At 46.6% G+C, this 21,672-nt stretch overlaps 1 protein-coding gene across 3 annotated transcripts; it reads left to right on the top strand.

The window, feature by feature from the left end:
• The first annotated feature begins 341 nt into the window (after positions 1-341).
• LOC120840790 lies at positions 342-19,763 on the top strand. 3 transcript variants are annotated; one of them, XM_040211506.3, is made up of 9 exons: positions 11,981-12,240; positions 12,303-12,359; positions 12,530-12,586; positions 12,765-12,821; positions 13,000-13,056; positions 13,333-13,608; positions 15,498-15,562; positions 16,346-16,565; positions 19,528-19,763. In XM_040211506.3, exons 1-9 carry the CDS (start codon positions 12,039-12,041, stop codon positions 19,677-19,679), a joined length of 1,143 nt encoding a protein of 380 aa, XP_040067440.3. In that variant the 5' UTR covers positions 11,981-12,038; the 3' UTR covers positions 19,680-19,763. The 3 variants fall into 3 exon arrangements, with proteins under 3 accessions (XP_040067442.1, XP_040067440.3, XP_040067441.3); XM_040211508.3 differs by lacking the exons at positions 15,498-15,562; positions 16,346-16,565; positions 19,528-19,763 and adding exons at positions 342-861; positions 2,857-2,960 and having other exon boundaries at positions 12,193-12,240; positions 13,333-13,559; XM_040211507.3 differs by lacking the exon at positions 13,000-13,056.
• Positions 19,764-21,672: the final 1,909 nt, after the last annotated feature.

Genomic DNA, 21,672 nt, shown 5'->3' on the forward strand with positions numbered 1-21,672 from the left:
TCAATGAGACTTGGATTGACTACGTTCTAGGTGTTTGTGAGCAATCGGAACCCGGTTTCTTACACCGGAAAAATAAAATAGAACTATACTCCGTTTAACCTTCAGTCCGAGCGCAGCGGACGCTAGGAGCCATCGAAGCCAATCCCGCGTAGAGAGAGTGTCATGTGACCTTGAGCTCCCTGGGCCGCTCTGCCCAACCGGCAGGTCACGCGATTTTCTCCCGGCGCTGGATAGGCTGGTATAGCTGGTGGCGTCCACTGCGCTTGGACTGATGGTGGAACGGAGTATAGTAAAACGTAGTTCCAGCAAGATGCCAAAATGTCAAGACTTACCAAAACCAAAATAAAAAGTTAGAGGCCAAAAAAAAACTGCTTTCGTCTCTTAAAACCTAGGTGGCGCGAGCTACCGTCCAATATAAAAATAAGTCAATTTTGTTTATTTGTCTATTCATACAGGCGCAGCCAGTGGGCGCAGCCTAGCCAAGCCCAGTCCCTGTCTTGCGCGCGCTTTCTGTCGTCTCTTGCGTGCCTGCGTTTGACCGTCTGCGTCGCCATAATTGCTTTATCGTTGCTTGCCCGCGTCCCCATCATTGCTCGACCGTTAGAGGTGGACGGCTGGACCTCGACCGCCCGTACGCTCGGTTTTTTTGCGTCGCGGGTGTTGTGGGCGTCCGTTGGGCGATGTACGCATTTGTAAAGTTTACCGACGGTGGCCGACTGGTTATGCCGATCTCGATGATAAAGAAGTTTAGGCCTAGGGATGATCAAGACTGCAACCCAAAACAAAAGCTTGAAGCGTTCTGGATCTCTGAGAAAGGAGGGGAAGAAGGCTACTACGAAGCGACGGTGGAGATGCTTGGAGGTATGTGTATTCGTGTGATACCTTTTTTAAGATACCATGCTCAGGAATCGTCGGTTCTGGAGATTTTTGTGTGAGCTAATACGCACGTGGAGCAGGGCGGCCGGGCACGAACAAGTGCGCCTTACTTCTAACAAATGCCCCCATCGTTCAAGTACTTGCGCAGTGAAGGCACATGGTTTCACAAAAGCTGTAATTCGGGCTATTTGAAAACGGGTGTTACGAATGCATGTACTGTACTTTTTTAGTGTGAAGGCTGCATTCGAGGAACAAAAACAAAGGTGAAGCGCCACCCATGAGCGTCACGCATGAAATGTTTTATAGCGAGTTGGTTTCACGGCACTCGTGCCCACGCGTGCCCACTCGCAACGTGGAGCGGGTTCGTTTCAGCCGGCACTCCGCGAGTGGTTGCACTCTATAGCGCGAAACACATGTACGACGAAACCGTCCGATCCGACGTGCGGACTGCCGGAATGACCTTGGGGGCGAGGGTTTCCGTAGCATCGGAGAGCGTTGAAAACCCTCGCCTCCGACCGTCGTATTGCGCGGTCGGACGTCGGATCGGACGGTTTCGTCGTACGTGTGTTTCGCGCTTAAGAGTTCGTTTCAGCGCCAACACCCCACGCGTGCATGGACTCGCTGCACCGAGGAAATCGTGAGTGCGCCAAAATGCAATCCCGTCATGCCTCGCTCCGGCGAGGAGCGATGAGCAGACGACGAGGACTCGTCTGCTACGATGTGTCGCGGAACCGAAAGGAAAAAAAAGAAGATTTTTTGATAGAAATCGGGTCCCGCGGGCAAAGGAATCAAATGCGAGCTTGAATTGTAAGCGTCTGCTACTTCATGAAGGAAGCAACTGACAAACCGTGCTTTATTTGCAGGTTTTAAGTCGCTCCGTTGCCGTACAGACGCTGAAATATACCGGTGTGTAAAGAAATGCTCAGAACAGACGCATCAGCGGCCCTCGATATGTTTATCACCATCCGTGCGCGGGTGAAAAATTGAACATTTGTCGACAAAACTCGTGTTTTGTCGACAAATGTTTAACATTTACCTACGTAAGCTAAGGTACCCCGTCGTATTTTGTTCGAGAAAGCTCTTTCTCGACGCCTCACCACGGCTGATATCTGATTCACCTGTAATGATGATCGAAATCGAAAGTCCCACGAAAAGTTTTGCTGGATATTCCAAGAGACAAGTTTTTAAGCCGTACCCTTTCAGTGGTTCACGTATGATACCATGCTCAAATGGGTCAAGCTTCTGCTCGGACAGCATCATCAGTTTTCTTCAGTGTAAGCGGCTATAAAGAGATCGCAACCAGCCGCTTTGTAGACAGCTGGCTGCGGAAATTTACGCCGTCTGTAACCATCTTTACGACAGCCCAGTTGCTTGAAGTCATCGCAAATATAAACTATAGAAAAGAGTCAAAGTACAGGCTAGCTGGTGGAAGTCAACCATTTCGTCGTTTACCCTGAGACCCCCCAGTCTCAGGGTAAACGACGAAATGATAAACTACAGGTTGCAGCGACCAACGTTTGTAGATAAACGTTGGTAGCGACTGCACTCTCGCATTTCCACCCATGACTCCGAACAGAAAAACACTATTTTCGGTTTGAGGTTGGTACCTTTTCCATGACATAGATGGCGACAGCATCAGTTTTCTGGACTTGGTTTTCTGCACTCGGTGCATCTGGCGAGTTTGTTTGATTCCAGTTCTCCGTGCAACACTCTGCGAGTGCGATGCATTCTGGGAGAGAACTCGAACAGCGCCAGTGCGTGTGAAACGAACTCGCTATTAGACACCTATGCTAGTCGAGTAAACGCTCCGTAAGCTGGTGTGCTAAAAATGGAGTCACTCCATCTTAAGACGTTTTGAAATCAGAACATAAGAAGCTTTCATGTTCTCCACTAGTGCGAGGCGATGTGATGTGCGTTATTGCTTGTTCTAATTTTCAAAAGTAATGCTATGGTTTGGCACGTTACCCACAATCTTCGCAGGGACAGTTGAACTTCTCATCCAAAAAATGCAGAAGGCAAGAGTAGCAGTGCCAAGGATTCTCAACAACCTCCCTGAAGGTGGAGTTGGAGACTCCATGCAGAAGGCAAGTTCATGTTTCAAATAGCTTAATTTCCATGTGCCTGCTGGCACATGGAAATGTGCCACCTACTGGCAAAAGCTTGCTGATACAGCAAGCCTTTGCCAGTAGGAATGTATATAGCTACCTACTGTTAGGGGGAACTCACTGATGGATGGACGGTGCTCCGCGTTTTGACAGCTGCTGGGGCAACGGGAAGCTCAGTGCAGACGCAGTAAAGCATGAAACACATGTACGACGAAACCGTCCGATCCGACGTGCGGACTGCCGGAATGACTTTGGGAGCGAGGGTTTTCGTAGCATCGGAGAGCTTTGAAAACCCTCGCCTCCGACCGTCGTATTGCGTGGTCGGACGTCAGATCGGACGGTTCCGTCGTACATGTGTTTCGCGCTTAAGCTTCAGTAGCAGACAACGCGCTGCATACGCCACCAATGCTGCTCACTGCATCTGTTCTGAGCCAGCCGAGCAGACTCGGTAGTTGGCTTATATGTAAAATTCTAAGTTTCCAGATTTTTATTTTTTTAAGTGAAATTTTTTTTTATTATTATTACGTATTGACTAATTGCACTTTTTTCAAGCATCTTGTCCCAAATGCAGTACATTAGGCTCGTGTCTGAAATATTCGTCCCACAGCAGCACTTGCAGACGGATGGCTGTAATTAGGACAAAGAGCGGCACAATTCTCACAGAACAGTTTAGAATGAGAAGCGGCCTCACTTTTCTCCTCGCTTCGGTTCACTTTCTCAAGGCAACTTAGCGAAGAGGAGAGGGAATGAAGAATCATGACGAGAGTATGTCCCGTCAGCCTTGTTGAATTGCTCCCTTTCATTCCCAAAATACGGCCATCCCTTTGAAATATTGCTGTACAAGTGATGTCAGGGAGTTTGTAGCGTACCGCCTGTCACTCCTGCCTTGATTAGTCATAGCTTACAAATCAAATTTTTTGATATTTGTTTAGGTCTCGGCCCAACATCAGGACTGCGTGGTAGAACTTGCCTACTGCCTCCTAGATTTTCACTATACTCCGTTTCATACATAGCGTACAAAGCTGGGAAAGGTACTGAAGTAGTGCACATGAAAAAATATTTAAAAAATGTGTTACTCTACGCGTTTCGGGGACGTACTGTAAAAGGCGCTGCTCTGGCGATACCGACGTCTCGGTGGCGGTACCTCAAATCCACTTAACGTGTAAGATTTGTTTTTTTTTTTACATAATTTTTGTGCATGATTGTGTGCATTGCGGAAGTGCATAGGTCAGTTCCTCTTTTCTTGTTTCTTTTTATTTATAAGGGGGTAGACTAGGGGTTGGTGTTCCGCTTGAACCTAGTGCCGGCCCCATTAAAACGTAAGAATGGTTGAGATCCAGGGTGTCTGCTTAAACCGTTTATTTACATGATACCGTGAAAATCTGAGAGTACCTTGAGAGTGCAGTGGACGGGCCTTTATATAACGAATACTGGGATGCGACTTCATCCAAGTTTTCTTAAGAGTTGGAATGCTGGCGCTGGTGTATGGAAGTCATCCAGACGGCAGTTTCTCGCTGCTCTGGTGCCGGCGCCCCATGAACTGAGAGTGATTCACAATAGACGCGTACACACCACATGGCACTCGAGGTCAGGGTCAAGTGTTGTTTTCTTTTCAAGGAAAGCAGGGGCCTCGGAATGCAGCCACGGGCACATGCGTCGTCCACTTAGCCAACCAAGGTTACGGTCCCTAAAGTTTCGTTTACACTCTTGCAACCGAGTACGACCGACAGAGACCAGACCGGTTTTTAAGCCTCTTGCGACCTCTTAGGACCAGCTCCACTACAGTGCATCCGGTCCTAAGAGGTCGCAAGAGGCTTAAAAATTGGTCTGGTCTTTCTCGGTCGTACTCGGTTGCAAGAGTGTGAACGGGCCTTTAGGCAGAAGAAACCAGACGCACCTAAATGCAGCCACGGGCATTGTCTGCCTAGCCAACCAAGGTTAAAGGCCCGTTCACACTCTTGTGGCCTCTTAGAATCGGGTTTTGTTAGAACCTCTTAATATCTATTACAACAAGAGGACACACTGGTGCCATCCATTGGGTACAAGTGTAAACTTGGCGGTCGGGCATGTTTTCTATTTCTCCCTCGCATTATCCTTTCTTTCTTGGCCCAAAAAGCTTTTGTCAACGTTATAAACGAGCCGTTCTTATAGGTATTACGCACATTTGACCTTAGAAATCCCGCAAAGCCTTTGCTCTTGTGAAACGCAGTTCCAGGGTCACCGCATAGATGGCGCCAAAATGCCAGTGTGTTCCCTCGTCCTTAACATTTTAAGAAGTTTTAACAGATCTCATCTCTCTCGGTCATACTCGGTTGAAAGAATGTGAACGGGCCTTAAGGTCCTGCAAGCAAACTGAGCCTTAGGCACTATTCATCACCGGCGCGGTTCCTTCTTAAGGCTTGTTTCACTTTGAAGCCATAAGGCCGATTTTAACACCAGACATAACTGAAGGCAGTTCACAACACGGTCCACGTGCTCAAAACTCGCGTTGCAAGGTCTTCGCTTCGGAAATGCCACCTTGCCAGATAGACACTGTGCCTTGCACTTTGCGACAGTATGGCCGCACGCTCCGGTGTCGTTACTGACAGTCTCCAGGGCTTCACGGACTGACACGTCTCTGGGAAAATTGTTCTTGTACTCATGTACACATTGGCGCTCACCTGCTCGCACTCTTTCGAGATCTCCGCACAACGAATCTTTGAAAATAACCAAGCAGGAGAGGTACTTGGGCTTGCTGTGTAAGACTGTTCTCAAAACCGGCGAGGCAGGGGCCAGCCGCACAACCCAAAAGCCCGAAGTGGCTGCCGCACCAATGAAAACGGAAAACAATTTAAAGTAGTTAACATTATCTTTTCCTTTTTATTGAAAAAGAAAAGAAAAAAATATATTGGTGTTTCGTCTAAATTGTAACGCCGCTATCAGTTACTAGCTCCGAAGATGCACATTTTTTTACTTTGTTCTTTTTTACAGGGGCAGCACAATCTTATGGGGCAAACGTACGAATGGTCGGCAGTGCAAACCGGTGCACTAGCTTTGACTGCGTTGCACGCTATGTATGGAACGGAGCATAGAGCTAAAATATTTCATAGACTGTCTTGACTACAGATGTTGTGAATAAATCGAGGCATAAGTTTGAAGACACCTTTTATAGAATTTCACGAAATAGAAATTTCGGAGCCTGTGCATCGGCTCATCGTACTGTTTTAGGCTACATTGTGCAAGTAGATGAGAGAGAAGGACATTGGAGAAGGGTGTTCTGCATGGCACAAAGTGCTAGTTGTTTGTCAACCTTTAGGAAACAATAATGTAATTGGCGTAATATTTTCCATTGGGTGCACAGACGTCGTCAAAAAACCCAAAGAACGGAAAACAAGCACAGCTTATTGCTCAAAAGAAATTGTGCGAAGACTACAACTCCAACAGGACAGAAACCTCCAAGGTGAAAAAGCCTGGGAATAATTAACGTTCTCTATAAGTAGAAAATTAAATAAACAATTTTTATGCGCTCATAGAACCCACTTATTGCTATTCTCATTTCAGAGAACGAGGTCAGAGAGCAGCGAGAGTGATGAAGAGACTAATTCACTTCGTCAAAAAAATGCAGTCATTGTCCAACTTCGAAAGCGCTTGAGAGAGGAAAAGGAATACAGCAGGCGGCTAGGCCTTCCCCTTCTGGACAAGATTGGTATGCTTCTTTGAACCGGTCTTATCAGGGGTGTGACAGCTTTGCCACTAGACTGTGCCAAATTCCCCAGCACCAGGGAAGATGCGGCGAGTGAGCACTCGGGGACCGTCTTTCTTGGCAATGCAGTCAAAAGCTATGGGCACGAGCGTCATAGTCGTGCGTATGTCCTCATCGTTTGTGATATTGCAAGAAATGTTGTCCCTAACTAGAAACATGCCTGCCTTTTGGTAGGAGACATTTGAAGTAAATAACGAAAATGAGCCGGCAACAAATGCTAGTGAAACATTTAACTTGAATTGGGTTTCTTTCTTTGCTGCAGACATTATACATCTCCTGCGCATGTGCCTAAACTCGTCGCACGCATCTGGAGGCTCGGCACAGTGTATTGCACCATTGAGAGTTTTGCGACAACCGAATAGACAATGTCATTTTCCCAGATGCCACGGCGTGCGTCCTAGGATTTGTGGGAACGGTGTTTGTTGACTCAGTCTTTTTTTCGTGATTATAAGTGTACTTATTTCGTTCTGCCTACTGTATTTTTTGTGTACGATTTGCTCTTGCATGTTTTTTCTGTCGTTTTCGACGTGGGCATTGATGGACGCCAAACCGCCTCTTTCGCTGCTCCTGAGGTGTGTTTTGGTGAAGATACGACTGTTTACGAAAATCGCAGTCCAGACATGGCCATCAGATCGCAACTGCGGCAAGCCAGGAAAGGATCGTGCAAATGCACTATTCGTGATGACAAAGCAGCCTCTTCCATATTGGGCACGCAAACAGTAGTCTGATGTCATATGTTCACATTTCACACAGCGAGCGCAAACGGCCAAATCCAAGCACTGTTGCCTTCGCTTTGCAATTGCGGTTTTGTTTTTCAGTGGTGACATGTTCACTGGTTTGTGAAACTATTGTCTGGTGATTGCATGCAGGTAGATAAGTGAGCTAATGGTGGGATAGTGCATGGTGAAAACAGTAATACTCGCTTCAGAAGCAGCCTGGCGTCCCTCAACACTCGTTTTGAAAGCGACAAAATGTACACACAAGAGCGAATCTTGCACGGAAAATACGGCATGGAGAACGAAATAAGTACACATATAAAAGAAAATAATGAACTAGATTATGTGAAAAGAAAGAATTAACGCTAAATAACGAAGATAAAGAGGACATGCACGGCGACGGAAGGCAATCTGATCGAAGAGCAGCCGGGGGACTGGGCATACGAAAACGCTGTTCCCACAATAGACCTTTTGCAAAATCCCCCAAGTGCCCTGGCCCGCACGCGAGGGATTATGGGAGAGATTGTCCCTCGCCTGGCCGCTCTGCCTTGAGATCGCATTGCCTTGTCGCTTGCCTCCTCTTAATCCTCTGTGTTTCGATTCCATTACCTAATTTTATCTATTCCAGTGTATTTTTTTATTGTTTCTAAGTGGTTCTATTCTCTTCTGCGTGCAATATTTCTTGTAAATATATAGTATTGGTGCCTTTATTTTGCCTTTTTCGACGGGAGTGCCGACAGGACAACATGTCGCTTCGCGCGTCGTTCCTCGGGTGAGTACTACCGTTGCTACCGATTCCTTTCGTGCTGTTAGCTGCTTATTTTGGTTCAATTTGACCCGCGTGCAGCTGAGGGGAGCAGTTTATTAATACCCGCGCACATGTCATAGGGGTAGGCAGAGCTCTTAATCAACAATCGCGACGCGAGAGCCGGGTGCGCTGTGATTTGACTGCCCGCGCTTGCTCCGTTGACTCGCACTGTAACGTATGCCTTCTAGTGCCGCTTACTTGACCAACATAAGCATGCCGCTTTGTCGCCGCGAATAATTTGTCCGAACGTTTGCGAAGCTGAGGCATACGCAACGTTGCGGCGCCTGACAACTGCAGCAGTTGTCAGGCGCTTATGGTATGCCTTCTTAATCTATATCAGAGGTGGCCAGGCTGACCCGGCCTAAGAGCCGTAAACAAAACCACGAAACTTCCAAGAGCCGCAAGGGGGGGTAGGGGGGGGGGGGGGGGGGGGGCTTTTGTTCAGACAAATAAACGGAACTCGAACTACTTTTAATCTATCCGAGTCAAAAGCAGTCCCTCTGTACGTAAGGTAGCAGTAGCACAAGACTACAATCCCGCAACCTGTCTTTCGATTTAAAACGCGTTCCATTTCTCTTTTTAGGGGGGGGGGGAACAGGGGAGGGAGTTGCGAGCCGTACTTTAACACGCGAAGAGCCGCATGCGGCTCGGGAGCCGCAGCTTGGCCACCCCTGATCTATATGCTAAGGCTAAGCGGTTTTCAGTTGCAAACACCCTTTTTCAAGTGCTGACAACTGCATGCAGTTGTCAGGCGCCGCAGCGTTTGATATGCTGAATGGTGTTACGGTTTCGCAGGCATTCGGGCAAATGATCCGCGGCGACAAAGCGGCGTGCTGTATCTTGGTCAAGCAAGCGGCACTCGAAGGCACACGCTACAGTCCGAGTCAACGGAGCGAGTGCGGGCGGCCAAATCACAGCGTACTGGGCTCTCGCGTCGCGATTGTTGATTCAGACCTCTGCCTATCTCTATGACATGCACGCGGGTGTTCATAAATGGCTCCTCTCGACTGCATGCGGGTCAAATTGAATTATAATGAACAGCGCGATAGGAATCAGTGGCAACGGTAGTACTCACCTGGGGAACGACGCGCGAAGCGGCGTGTTGTCCGTTGGCACTCTCGTCGAAAAAGGAAAAATAAAGACACAAATACTATGAGAATAAAAACACTTAGAAGCCGTAAAAAAATATGCTTGAATAGATAAAAGTAAGTAATGGAATTGAAAAACAGAGGATTAAGAGGAGGCAATGCGATCTCAAGGCAGGGCGGCCAGGCGAGGGACAGTCTCCCCACCATTCCTCGCGCGCGGGCCAGGGCGCTTGGGAAAATAGCAAATCGTCTATTGGTCGGATGTGCGCCAGGGCACTTGGGGGAAATTACAAATCGTTTCTTGCCTATCTCTTAACCACTGTGCACACTGTCACGGCCTTCATGCTTGGTGGGCTTTGCTGCCTTGCATTGCCGTGTTAGGAGCAGCGAGGTGCGGGCAGTATTTGGGTTAGCCCAATCGGCTTTGAACTATTTGCTCTCTTAGACACTCTTTCGTCTTAATTGTGTCAAATGCTTATTTAAAGAAATGCAGAACTATAATTTGAAATTCTGCATTAGTATGACCATCAAACTCAGTCCGATATAAAATTCATCTGAAATTCCTCAATATCATTTAAGGGATCGTAAACCAAAATTTGGATTAAAAAAAAAAAACAAAAAAAATGCAGATGTAGGTCTGGACGCTACAATCACTACAACATTACTCGTTGGGCGATATCTCGAATGAACGGCCATATTTTTGGAAAAAGAGGCCGAGATTGAACCAGGCCGACGAGGCGCGTGACGTGAAGATATCTTGTTTCCTCCTCTCTTCGCTTCGCCCCCTCAAGGTGGCGAGGTGAAGACGCGAGGGCCGTTGCCTCTCCTCAGAGAAAAGAGACGTAAACATTTCTGTCAAGTACGCCTTTTTTTTTTTTTAAATACAGTCATTTGTTAGAGATATTGCTGATGAGTGATGTTTTGGTGTTTGTAGCATCCCATTGCACGCTTTTGCTGTATGTTTTGTGGAATCCAGATTTCGGTTCGACATCCCTTAAAGTGTATCCACACGACGGACCGGGCCGCGGACCGATTGATCACGTGATGCGCGGCCCGCGGACCGCCCGGCTGAAATGAGCATCCACACGGCGGACCAAAAGAGATTGACAGAGCGAACGGGCCAGACTAACCCTCGATCTCACAGCTCCGCCAAACGCATGCAGCGAGCTGCTTTGAGGCTATTTGTAAGGAGCCAAGATGGAGGTTGAACGAAAGAGACGTTTGGCCGCGGTGGCCCTGGCGTTGACTATTGAGGACGTGGAGGACTTAAGTGAACCGGAAAGGGCATGCATCTATTGTCCCACAGAGCGGGGAATTGCTCCACGAGCGCGATTAAGTAAAAAGTTGCATCGTCACACCATACCGCCATCGAAGCACAACAAAAGGTTGGTCTTCTTCGTCTTCACCAGTTGGCGCCAAAAGAAAACGACTTTGGATTTGGATTCCAGTCCAAACAACAAAAGTCAGCTTGTTGCCAGACTTGGCACTTCAATTATACTAAAAACGCCGCGGTCCGCCGCCAAGGTTCGGGCGAAAAAAGTCACTTGGCATTTCTCAGAAGCGCGGTCCGCGGACCGCCGGCGGACCTCGAAAACCGGTGACGTAAGATCACGTGATGCGCGGCCCGCGGACCGAAACAGCACTTTGGTCCGTCGTGTGGATACACCTTTAGGGGGTTATGACATGCCAAAAATAAAATGAGATAACTGTACTGTTAGGACCCATTGTATGTTTCTATAATCCTCCTAAGTTTGTTTTGAGAGTGGCGCGTTAGTTTCGTGGATGAATCGATTTATATGCGGGTCCCTCGGACCCGCCCTATTTCAAAATGCCACCCTGGCTGGGAGGCTGGTGACTTCACCAGCCTCCCACGCGGCGTCCCCTTGCGCAAGCTCACAGACTTGGCTCTCATGGCGTCTCGAGCTTCAGCTTCCTCGTTTACCTTCCGCTTTTCAAGCATACGGTCTGTGACGATTACGGCATTGCTGCTCGCCTTGTCAAAGTGTTCGACATTGACCGCAGCAGCAATGAGGGTGATTGCTATCAAGAGACGTTGGAAGCTGTTCATTTTGACTGCAACCCGCTGGCGACCAGCTCCAGAGATGCGAGTTATGGACGAACTCGGCGTGGTCACCGTCGTCCTAGAATGTCTCGCAGGCACATGCAGGGTGGAAGGTGAACGGGCCGGGGCCGAGAGCAAGAATAGCGTGTCGGTTACCGTGCTGCGTGAGCGGTTTTGATTGTGCCGCGGCGAGGGAGAGCTTGGGCGATCATGGGGGCGCCTTGAATGAGAGAGCGTTCATGATCATGTGGTTTATGGACGCCATGGGTGTGAGTAACTTGTGCAGTGTTGCCTGGTCGCCAGATGAAAATGATAAAAATTTATAAACCGATTATTGCAATTACCAGAGCTCTAAAAATAGCACAATTGGTGTATCTACTAAGTAGCCTATGAGCATTCCATATCAAGAATAATCTATCCGTCATAGCCCCTTTAATGGTTACATTTTCCCAAATCATTGTTTTCTGCTGGGTTTTACTGCATAATATTGATGCTTTTTTTAACCTATTTGCAAATATGGACGGTGATGCCATTTTGAACTTACCGTGATGGTCAGCGTTTCCAGTGCAGTGGTCGAGCTCACTTATTTGGGGCGCAGTGGCCATAATCAAAGCTGCGTTTTCAATGCTTTCTGTTCTGAAATGTGGGATATTTTGGTCCTAAGCTGCTGCAAAACGCAAATTTTCCTCGTCCAAAAATTACTCCAAAATAATTTTTTTTTTCTGTCCTACCCCTGTTTTATGGATTTTGTTTGTGTAACAGTGTTTCCATTGCTTCTACTTCCATTTTTTGCAGAAGTGGCCCGTAAGAAGGCTTCACAGAACGGAGCTGCAGTGTCCCTTGGTAAATTGCTCTTCAGAGCATGTCTTTTCATGCGCTAATCAATAATTGTATTTCCTTTTCAGGTCGTCGAGCTTCAAACGGCCGCGATGGCTTTGATCTTGCTTCTACATCACACTCGGGTAAGTCTAGATCACTGACATTCTAATGTCATGGGCAAGATTAAAGGCCATGCTTTTGAATGTTGGAGGCAAAATCGGTAAAGGCCATAGAGCATCTTTCGGCTAGAAAGCATTTTAAAGATATTGAGGGTCTGCAAAGCCAGGAGCCAATAATTGTATTTACTCCTTAGGTCATCAAGCTTCGAACATTCTCGATGGGTCTGATCTTGCTTCTACGTCCCACTTGGGTAAGTCTGGATTACTGACATTCTAATGCCGCGGGGAAGATTAAAGGTCACGCTTTTAGATGTTGGAGGCTAAATCGGCAAAGGCCATAAAGCATCTTTCAGCTAGAAAGTTTTCAGGCATTCTAAAGATATTGAGGTTCTGCAAAGCCAGGAGCCAATAATTGTATTTACTTTTTAGGTCGTCATGCTTCGAACAGCCGCCATGGGTCTGATCTTGCTTCTACGTCGCACTCGGGTAAGTCTGGGTTACTGACATTCTGATGTCGCAGGGAAGATTAAGGGCCACGCTTTTGGATGTTGGAGGCTAAATCAGTAAAGGCCACAAAGCATCTTTCAGCTATACAGTTTTCAGGCATTCTAAAGATATTGAGGTTTTGCAAAGCCAGGAACCAATTATTGTATTTACTTTTTAGGTCGTCATGCTTCGAACAGCCGCCATGGGTCTGATCTTGCTTCTGTGTCGCACTCTGGTAAGTCTGGGTTACTGACATTCTGATGTCGCAGGGAAGATTAAAGGCCACGCTTTTGGATGTTGGAGGCTAAATCAGTAAAGGCCATAAAGCATCTTTCAGCTATACAGTTTTCAGGCATTCTAAAGATGCTGAGGTTCTTCAAAGCCAGGAGCTTGTTTAAATGATCGAAATTAATGAATAGGTCTCCATCTTTTCCGCGTGCTCTAGCATCAGCTGCCTCCCTTGGTCTCGTGTCAATGGCAGCTCTACTCCTTGCTTCTCCCATTCCTGCAGCGGCACCCTCTCTGCCTCAGCACCCTGCTCCCGCCACTGTAGCTGTCCCCCCGATGGATCAACACAATGCCCCCGCCCCTGCAGCAGCCCCCCCTATGGATCAACACAACGTTCCAGCCCCCCCTTTGGATCAAGAGCCCGTTCCTGCCCCTGCAGCTGTCCCCCTTTTGGATCGCCCCGCTCCCATCCCTGTGGCAGCACCTCCTCTGGACCAACACCCTGCCCCACCAGCGGCTCTTCCTCAACGTCCTGTTCATGGCGAAGCTGGAAATCTTGGTAAACCGAGCCATCAAAGTCTGATGATTGTACAGTGTAGACCGCATATAACGTATGTCGCGGGAGTCGCAAAAATCCGCACTATAAGCGGTACCGCACTGTAACCGAAACATCAATTTTTCAGGCCAAAATACATGCCATCAGACAACTTACCTTTGTAAAAGAATTTATTTTATGTTAGATGAAAAATTAAGCTTAGTTTGAGGAAAGTCTTTATTTCACCAGGCTAGTACACTTCTCTCTCAAGTGTGTCACACATTTTGAAAGAAATTAGTGACTTTTGCCTGGCGCAGCCTTTTAACGCGTCGCGGGTTGCGGACGGACGTTGCGAGCGTTCAGGATTGCTAACCATAATCACTTTTCTCCGGCGATGAAAACGCAGGAAAATTCGCATCCTTTATACGGTACGCGCCAGTAATACCTTCAACTTGAGCACAGGCATGAAATGCTCCAAATAAGAAATCCGGACGATGTTCGAAAACACAAATGCTTAGAAAGCACCACTGTAGTCGAAGTAAACAAACACGACGACATGGGCGTTTCTGCCGTCTTGAGAGTGCCACCACAACATCGCCGCACGAGTAGGTGGATCTTCCCTTCTAGTACGTGCTGGGTTATCATAGCGACACACAACGAAAATTCACAGTCAAGGATAGCGCTTTTACGCGGAACGATGAGCTTCTACCATGCCGTCTATGTCGACGATCACCACCGACGCCATGTTTGCGGATAGAAGCAGCCGGTCCGCGACCAGCATGCAACGCGCGCGAACACTTCTCCTTGACCTGCGATTGGTCTCTCGTTGAGGTTGTTTGTTTCCAACGCAGCGGAGGGACGCACGCACGTGAACGACACATGCGTGCGTCCCTCCGTCGCTATGGCAACTGAAGCCTCTCTTCGCTTCTTCGAGCAATCTCCTTGCCCTGCGAGTGCCGCTTGCGGCTTGTCGCACAGGGAAGCGTGCTCGCAGCGCCGGTCAGTCGGCGCGCTGTTCCAAAAACCGCACTATAACCGGTATTTCCCTTTGCGCGCCTGCATTTTAAGCGGTATGTAAATACATGGAGTTCTATGGGAGGCGAACCGGTGGTTTAAAAAAGCCGCGTTATACCCGGTCCTGCACTATAAGCGGTTACGTTGCAAGTGGTCTATACTGTATTGATATCAGCGTTTGTTTTCTCATAGAAAGCAGTTGGGTACAAAGCGCGATATTGTTAGCGCTGGCGAGCGATGACGAGTTTTTGCTGCTTTTTTGTTAGTCGGAATGCTGTCATTCAAATTTCTGGTGCCGTAGGAAGTGCTAATTTGGGACACTAACATACATGGTAAATACATGTGGGAAGCGAGCAGTTGTGATTAGCTGTTGAGCACCGTGTGTCGTTCGGTCAGGTTGCGCATGATCATGCTTTTGTAATTTTTTGGCTGCCTAGAGCTCTAAAGTGAGTTATCACCAAAACAACCTCAGAAACCTCCTTTAGTGCCCCCCTAACTTCATAGCCGCAGAAAGTTGTCCCCACTTACAGTATACAGTGAAACCTCGTTATAACAAAGTTGAAGGAGCGGTCATAATTATTTTGTTATAACCATTAGTTTGTTATAGCCAATGTCCATTTCTTTCCGCTATTAGCAAGCAAGGGGAATTATGATTGCTTTGTTATATCCATTAGTTTGTTCTATCCCATTTTGTTATAACGAGGTTTTACTGTAGTCCTTTCCTATGTGGGTTCGTCGTAATCCCAAAATTTTAGGTTGAATGGAGTTCGCCTTGAACAGGCTGTACTTATGCTTTGTCAAGTACTTGTGAATCCTTAGGGAGTTTCTGTAAATTCTGCCTAAAATCAAGCTAACCATTTCATCTCATCAGTGCACACACTTTTATATTTCATGGACAGCACACCAGCTGAATGCAGCTGTCCAGGGTCCACTGCGACCACTCTATGAAGTCAGGCAAGGGAATGTAAGTGACTGGTTTACATTTTTTTTTTCATTGTCCTTGTAAGGGGAGAATCAGCCAGCACTCCGTGCATCTGCTGAGGAAATGCCTTGCAATGATCAGCATAGCTACTGCTCTCTCTTACGAGAAGTGCGATGTGTTGACATTCTCGGCGTTCTCTCCGCGGCAGGTGCCGCATGCATCTGTCATGACTCGAGATTTCTCCTCTTCGCAGCGCTTGGCGCACTAATCAGTATTCCAATCCCTCTGTGCACATCGGTGACTAATATATAAGCACTAAAGTTCAGAGAGGACTGAACTGACATCATGTGTTTTGGTTACTTGAGGCCGTTTCATACACTTGCAATCGAGTACGACCAAGAGACATGAGACCTGTTGAAACCTCTTAAAATTACTTAAGACAAGAGAGCACACTGGCATGCTGGTGACACCTATGCGGTGACTCTGGAACTGCATTTCACAAGAGCGGAGGTTTTGGATTTCCGAGGTCAAATGTTTGTAATACCAGGCTCGTTTATAACGTTGACAAACGTTTTTCGAGCCAAGAAAGAAAGGATAATGCACAAGAGAAGTAGAAAATATGCTGGACTGCCTCTTGTCGTAAGAGAGATTAAGAGGTTCCAAGGCACTCGGTTCTAAGAGGTTGCAAGCGTGTGAACGGGCCTTAACATTAGAGTGACTAAAGCATTGCATGTCCTGAAACCGACCAATATTACGAAATGATTTCTGCAAAATCCTGCTTTCTTCATAGAATCCTTCCTTATTATTGCGTGCCTTTTGTCACAGATTCATCTGGGAGACGATGTCTACCTCTCCGAAACAAAAATGACCCACCTTTTGAAACTGCCAAGTGACCAGAGATTCACTAAAGATCTCATGCGGTGCATCTGGTCCATCGAAGAGCTGCGGCAAAGAAGCGTGACAGGCCAAGCCAGCCGTCGCCTGGCCAAACTTGGAGCCGCAGCAAAGCAAGCACTCACACCAAGGAAGGTGGCCGCAGTAAAAAGTAAGCTATGTGTTTTGGTGTATCTTCAGAATTTAGATATGTGATGCAGAGGTGGCTTTTGAATAGTGTTTATCATGTGCACTCTCAAATGCTTGAACAAAACTTTGTTGTTCTGTCTTCAATCTGCCACCAGCATCAAGAGCTTGTATAATGGGGAGGCTACCTCGTTTTTCTGATGAGGGGAGGAAGACACCTTTCTGCGACATTTACGAACAAAAGTTTGAATCAAAATAGAAGAGGAAAACACAACTTGTCCAAGGATTCCAGGAAAATATAAAAACCAGTCTGGTTTGTGCAACTGGCAGTATCAAAATTCAGGGTTTTTAATAGGGATGTCGCGAACTTTTTTCGAATCGAAGTTTCGATGATCGAATCAAGCGGTTCGAACGATTTCGAATTTTCGAACTTCCCATATGGACAAATTCGACCGAAGTCAAATTTTCGAACTTATTAAACTGAGAAGTTCGATGCTTTTCGAACTTATGACGCAGCAAAATTCGATGCTTGTCGAACTTTCGAACTTGATAGACTAAAAAATTCGATTATTTTCGAACTTTCGAGGTTCTTGCACTAAAAGGTTCAAACCCTTTCGAACTTTCTACGCTGAGAAAGTCGATAATTTTCGAACTTTCGAACTTATTAATCTAAAGAATTCGAAAATTGTCGAACTTTTGATTCCAGAAAAGTCAAAAGTTCGAACTCGAACTTTTAGGGTGAAAGTTCGAAGTTCTTCGAACTTTGAAAGACCGGCGGCCGGTTTCATTTGGATTCAAGCAGTGAGGTACATTCGTAATTTTTTTTCCCAATTTTGCATGTGGCACACAACAAATTGAGAGTCCAACGAAGAAAAAAAATTTTTAGAGCTATATTTACGGCGCTATACGAATTTATAGTTGGCGCCGCGGAACAATGGCCCTTACTTATCACGTGACTGGCCCATATTTATCACGTGGTGCTTGTGCTCTTTCGGAAGCTTCCTATGGCCTCTAAAAGTAACTTACTCATCTTTGTTTGAAGTATAACAAAAAAGTAAGGTTAATAAGTAAACTTCTACAGCCCAAAGGAAATCCCTGGAAAAGCATAAGCCGACGTGATAGACCTGTGTGCTGTGCAGAGACGGTGATGCGGAGAAACGCGTTGAAGCGGCGTCGCACAACGCTCAGCGTGCGGCGGCGGCAGCGTGACTTTGACCCGCGAGCGCCAGATACAAATTCGTTTTGTGCCGTAAATAAAGCTAAATTTTTTTTCTTTGTTTTAAATTCGTTTTATAATATTCTTTTTCCATCTAGCCTGTTTACAAGAAATGTTTTTTTCCTTTGCATGTGTCCTTTAAGAAAAATGTTTATTTGTGTCGTAATCAAACCTCAACCACTGTCATCACTTCCATGAGACTCCTTGTTCGACGCCTCTTCCCAAAGGCAGTCGTCTTCAGCTTCGGTGCCGTCAAGTGCATCTGAAATCCCGCACATCTTGAAAGGGCGAGAGACGAGCGTGAAACTTGGCGATGCAGTGAAAACTTGGCGCGGCGAATAGAGCAAGCAACACAGTGGGGGGTCGGCTTGCCAAAGTTCTCTCGCCTTCTCATGCAGCAGCTCGATGTTTACAGCAAGGTGCCATTTACATTGCTCTTTCACAAAGTCGCTGAGATGTGCCTCGACGTCGGCGAACACTCCATTCATTGGGCCTCTAAAGCTTCTCGTTTCGTTGCACGCGTTCAGCTTGCGTTTGTCGTCTCATCGGGTGATGCTGCCTTCATTTATGGCGAATTGTCATCCGGCAGCACTGTTGCCGATGTCTTCCACAACCAAAATGACTTTTCTTTTGAAGGCAGCAGAGTGTTGCTTTCGGACCGTCGGGCCCGAAAACTAGCCTGACTGCGGAAGATGGTGGCACCTCGGACATTGCTATTTTAAAGGGGTACGGAAACAAAAATTTAAATATTCAGATTTCGTTTGGAAATGAGTCAAGCATGACGGATAATAACCGTAAATGATAATTACACGTTTGTATTTTGAATGACTGGCTATATTGTTCATTCCAAACGGTGCACTCGAGCAAGCGCTCGAAGAGAAGCGAATGGAGAGCGCGATGCGTCGGGATATCCGGTGCAAACAAAAACAGAAAGAAAAGATTTCTCGCGTCCATGGAGTAGCAAGGCAGGCGTGGTTATGAGCTTTGCCCTTGGTGGCATTGTCAGAGTTGTGGTGGTGTCAATAGCGTCGGTGCGTTACAACCGAGCATGTGACTGGCCCATGGAGGACGTAGCTTCCACAACACTGTCAGCTTAGGGCTGAACGGGGTGGGGAAAGTAACATTTGTGTTTTGAGGGACTGGCTAATCTTCTGTGGGGAGAACGGCTGTTTCCGGTTGCACGAACGAGGGTCCAAGAAAGAGGGGAGTCCTTCCTTTCTGTCTCCTTCGACCATTTGGTACAATACGCAATATGTGAGTTGAGCTAGGTGGTAAGCTAAAAGGGAAAATGTTGAAATTCCAAAGGGCGGCGCTGCTCCGAGGGAATCTGCTATGTTACGAGTACGTAGCAAGTTCCCCAACATTGTCAGATTAGCTCCCAAATAGGCTCCGCATGCATCCACCAGGTGCACATTGAAAGATTGTTTATTTAGCTTTAGATTTAGTTTTCTTGTGCCTTTCAACGGAAGACTGGTGTTTTTGAGGTTAGGGTGCAACATGCAACACATTCAAGCTAGAAAATAAGCACTGGAATTTCGTTTCCCTAACCCTTTAATGGGGATGATAGCTATTTTGAACACCATATTGCTTTGAAACCGAAACTATGTCAAACTGCGTTAGATCGCGCCTCATTGAAGCTGAAAATTGTTGGGACCCGCGTATAATACGAGCCGCAAATTTTACATGGCAAAATATGAAAAAAAAGAACTCTGATTTTATGCGGGTCTTACATTACTTCTAACTAGTAACTATTGATCCAATTTTCTTTCAGACGCCTTGAGCTACTACATCAACCACCACCCAAACCCTGAGGCCGCCAACCCCCAAGAAGACCATGCTGTCCGCCTGCGACAGATTAACAATACAATGACGAACTTTCTTTCGGATCTGGGCCGCCCTGCCAGGTGCCGCAGTGCAGAGTGAATTTTTTCTGTAAAAGAATGTTGAGTTGGGCAAGTTGGTTTATCTTAGATTAGAAAAGCGCCAGAAAACAAGGACAACAGCGCATCGTTTCGTCTATTCTTCCTGTTGTCCTTGTTTTCTGGCGCTTTTCTAATCGAAGAATTTTTTTTTCTTTTATTCTTTTTTAGTGCAATTTTTTACCTTCATGTTTTTATGTTGTGCATATTTGACCGACAGGCGTCGCACCGCACCACGAATTTTTTTTTTTTTTTAATTATTTTATACTTGATCTCACCTTCTGTCCAAGCGCAGCAGAGGCTGCCAGCCATCTCAGCCAACCGACTGTTGAGAGAGAGTCATGTTTGCTTGAGCTCCCCCCGACCAGAACATCACGTGATACCCTCCGGACGCTGGATTGCCTGGTGTGGCTCATAGCCTCTGCTGCGCTCGAATGGAAGGCTTTAGGGGTTTATGTTGCTCCACACAAATGTTTTTATTGTCTAGTCACTTTCTTTTGTCTTGTCTAGTGTGTTGGGTATATTGAAATAACCATTCAATAGTATTTTTAGTGTTTGTCTAGTCGGACGTTTTTAATCCTTACTCGGGCATATTTGACCGACAGTATGGTGCCTCGAGCATATTTGACCGCACCATGAATGTTTTTTTTTTAAATTCTCTTTTATACTTGGTTTCACCTTCTCTCCAAGCGCAGCGGATGATACCAGCCATCTCAGCCAACCCACCGTTGAGAGAGTGTCACGTTTCCTTGAATTCCGCCCAACCAGAACATTACGTGATACCATCCGGACGCTGGATTGGCTGCGGTGGCTTGTAGCCTCCGCTGCGCTCGGACGGAAGGTGAAACAATGTGTTAACTACAGGGCTTTATGTCGCGCCACACGTTGAATGTGTTTATTGTCTAGTCACATTCTTTTGTCTTGTTTAGTGTCTCGAATATATTGAAAGCACCATGCAATGGTTTTTTTCGTTCTTGTGTAGTTAAACTTTAATCTTTACAGTGTGGTGCCTCGGGTATATTTGACAGACAGGCGTTGCACCACACCCTGAATGTTTCTTTTTAATTCTTTTTTATATTTGGTTTCACCTTCTGTCAAAGTGTGGCGGACGCTACGTCCATTCCAGCAAACCCACAGTTGGGAGAGTCCAGTTTCCAGCCCATGTTGAGTCATGTCTAGTATTTAGACTTTCTTTTATCTTCTTTAGTGCCTCAGGCATAGTAAAGGCACCATGCAATGTTTTTTTGTTTTTCTTGTATAGTCGGACTTTTTTAATCTTTACTCGGGCATATTTGACCGACAGTATGGTGCCTCGAGCATATTTGACCGCACCATGAATGTTTTTTTGTTTTTTTTTTTAAATTCTCTTTTATACTTAGTTTCACCTCCTCTCCAAGCGCAGCGGATGCTACCAGCCACCCCAGCCAATCCACCGTTGAGAGAGTGCCATGTTTCCTTGATCTCTGCCCAACCAGAACATCACGTGGTACCCTCCCAGCGCTGGATTGCCTGGGGTGACTCATAGCCCCCCCCCCTCCCCCCTGTGCTGGGATGGAAGGTGAAACTGTGTTTTCCTTAGGACTTTATGTTGCGCCACACGCTGAATGTTTTTATTGTCTAGTCAGTCTTTTCTTTCTAGTTAGTGTCTCGTATATTGAAGGCACCATGGTGCCTTCAATATACGAGACACTTGGTTCTTGGCTGACTATTTTCAGTTAGTTATTCAGCCTTGGATTTACCATTTTTTATTGTTAAAACCACTAAAGGAGTGGTTAAAATTTCTATGCAAATAAAATCGTTGTGATAGTTTGTAGCCTGAGTTTTCAGTGTGGTGAAGCTGGCTGTACTGGTCTCAGGTACGAGTTGTACCGTTTTCACCAGTGAAACCGGTGTACCTGTGTGACCAGTATGGCTGGTTTTATCATATGCCCAGTATATCCAGTATTTCCAGTGCATCCAGTATACCCGTCCAATAATCCAGTTTGATACTGGCCCAG

This window comes from Ixodes scapularis, unplaced genomic scaffold (assembly GCF_016920785.2).
Source record: "Ixodes scapularis isolate PalLabHiFi unplaced genomic scaffold, ASM1692078v2 PGA_scaffold2__306_contigs__length_199485367, whole genome shotgun sequence".
Lineage (NCBI taxonomy): Eukaryota > Metazoa > Arthropoda > Arachnida > Ixodida > Ixodidae > Ixodes > Ixodes scapularis.

What these genes read in the sequence shown, in the direction of transcription:
- LOC120840790 (XM_040211506.3), top strand. Translation starts at nt 12,039, where the DNA reads ATGTGGGATATTTTGGTCCTAAGCTGCTGCAAAACGCAAATTTTCCTC. An exon ending in TGCTTCTACGTCGCACTCGG is followed by an intron (nt 12,822 to 12,999) that starts GTAAGTCTGGGT and finishes TTTACTTTTTAG; the next exon opens with GTCGTCATGCTTCGAACAGC. An exon ending in TGCTTCTGTGTCGCACTCTG is followed by an intron (nt 13,057 to 13,332) that starts GTAAGTCTGGGT and finishes CCATTCCTGCAG; the next exon opens with CGGCACCCTCTCTGCCTCAG.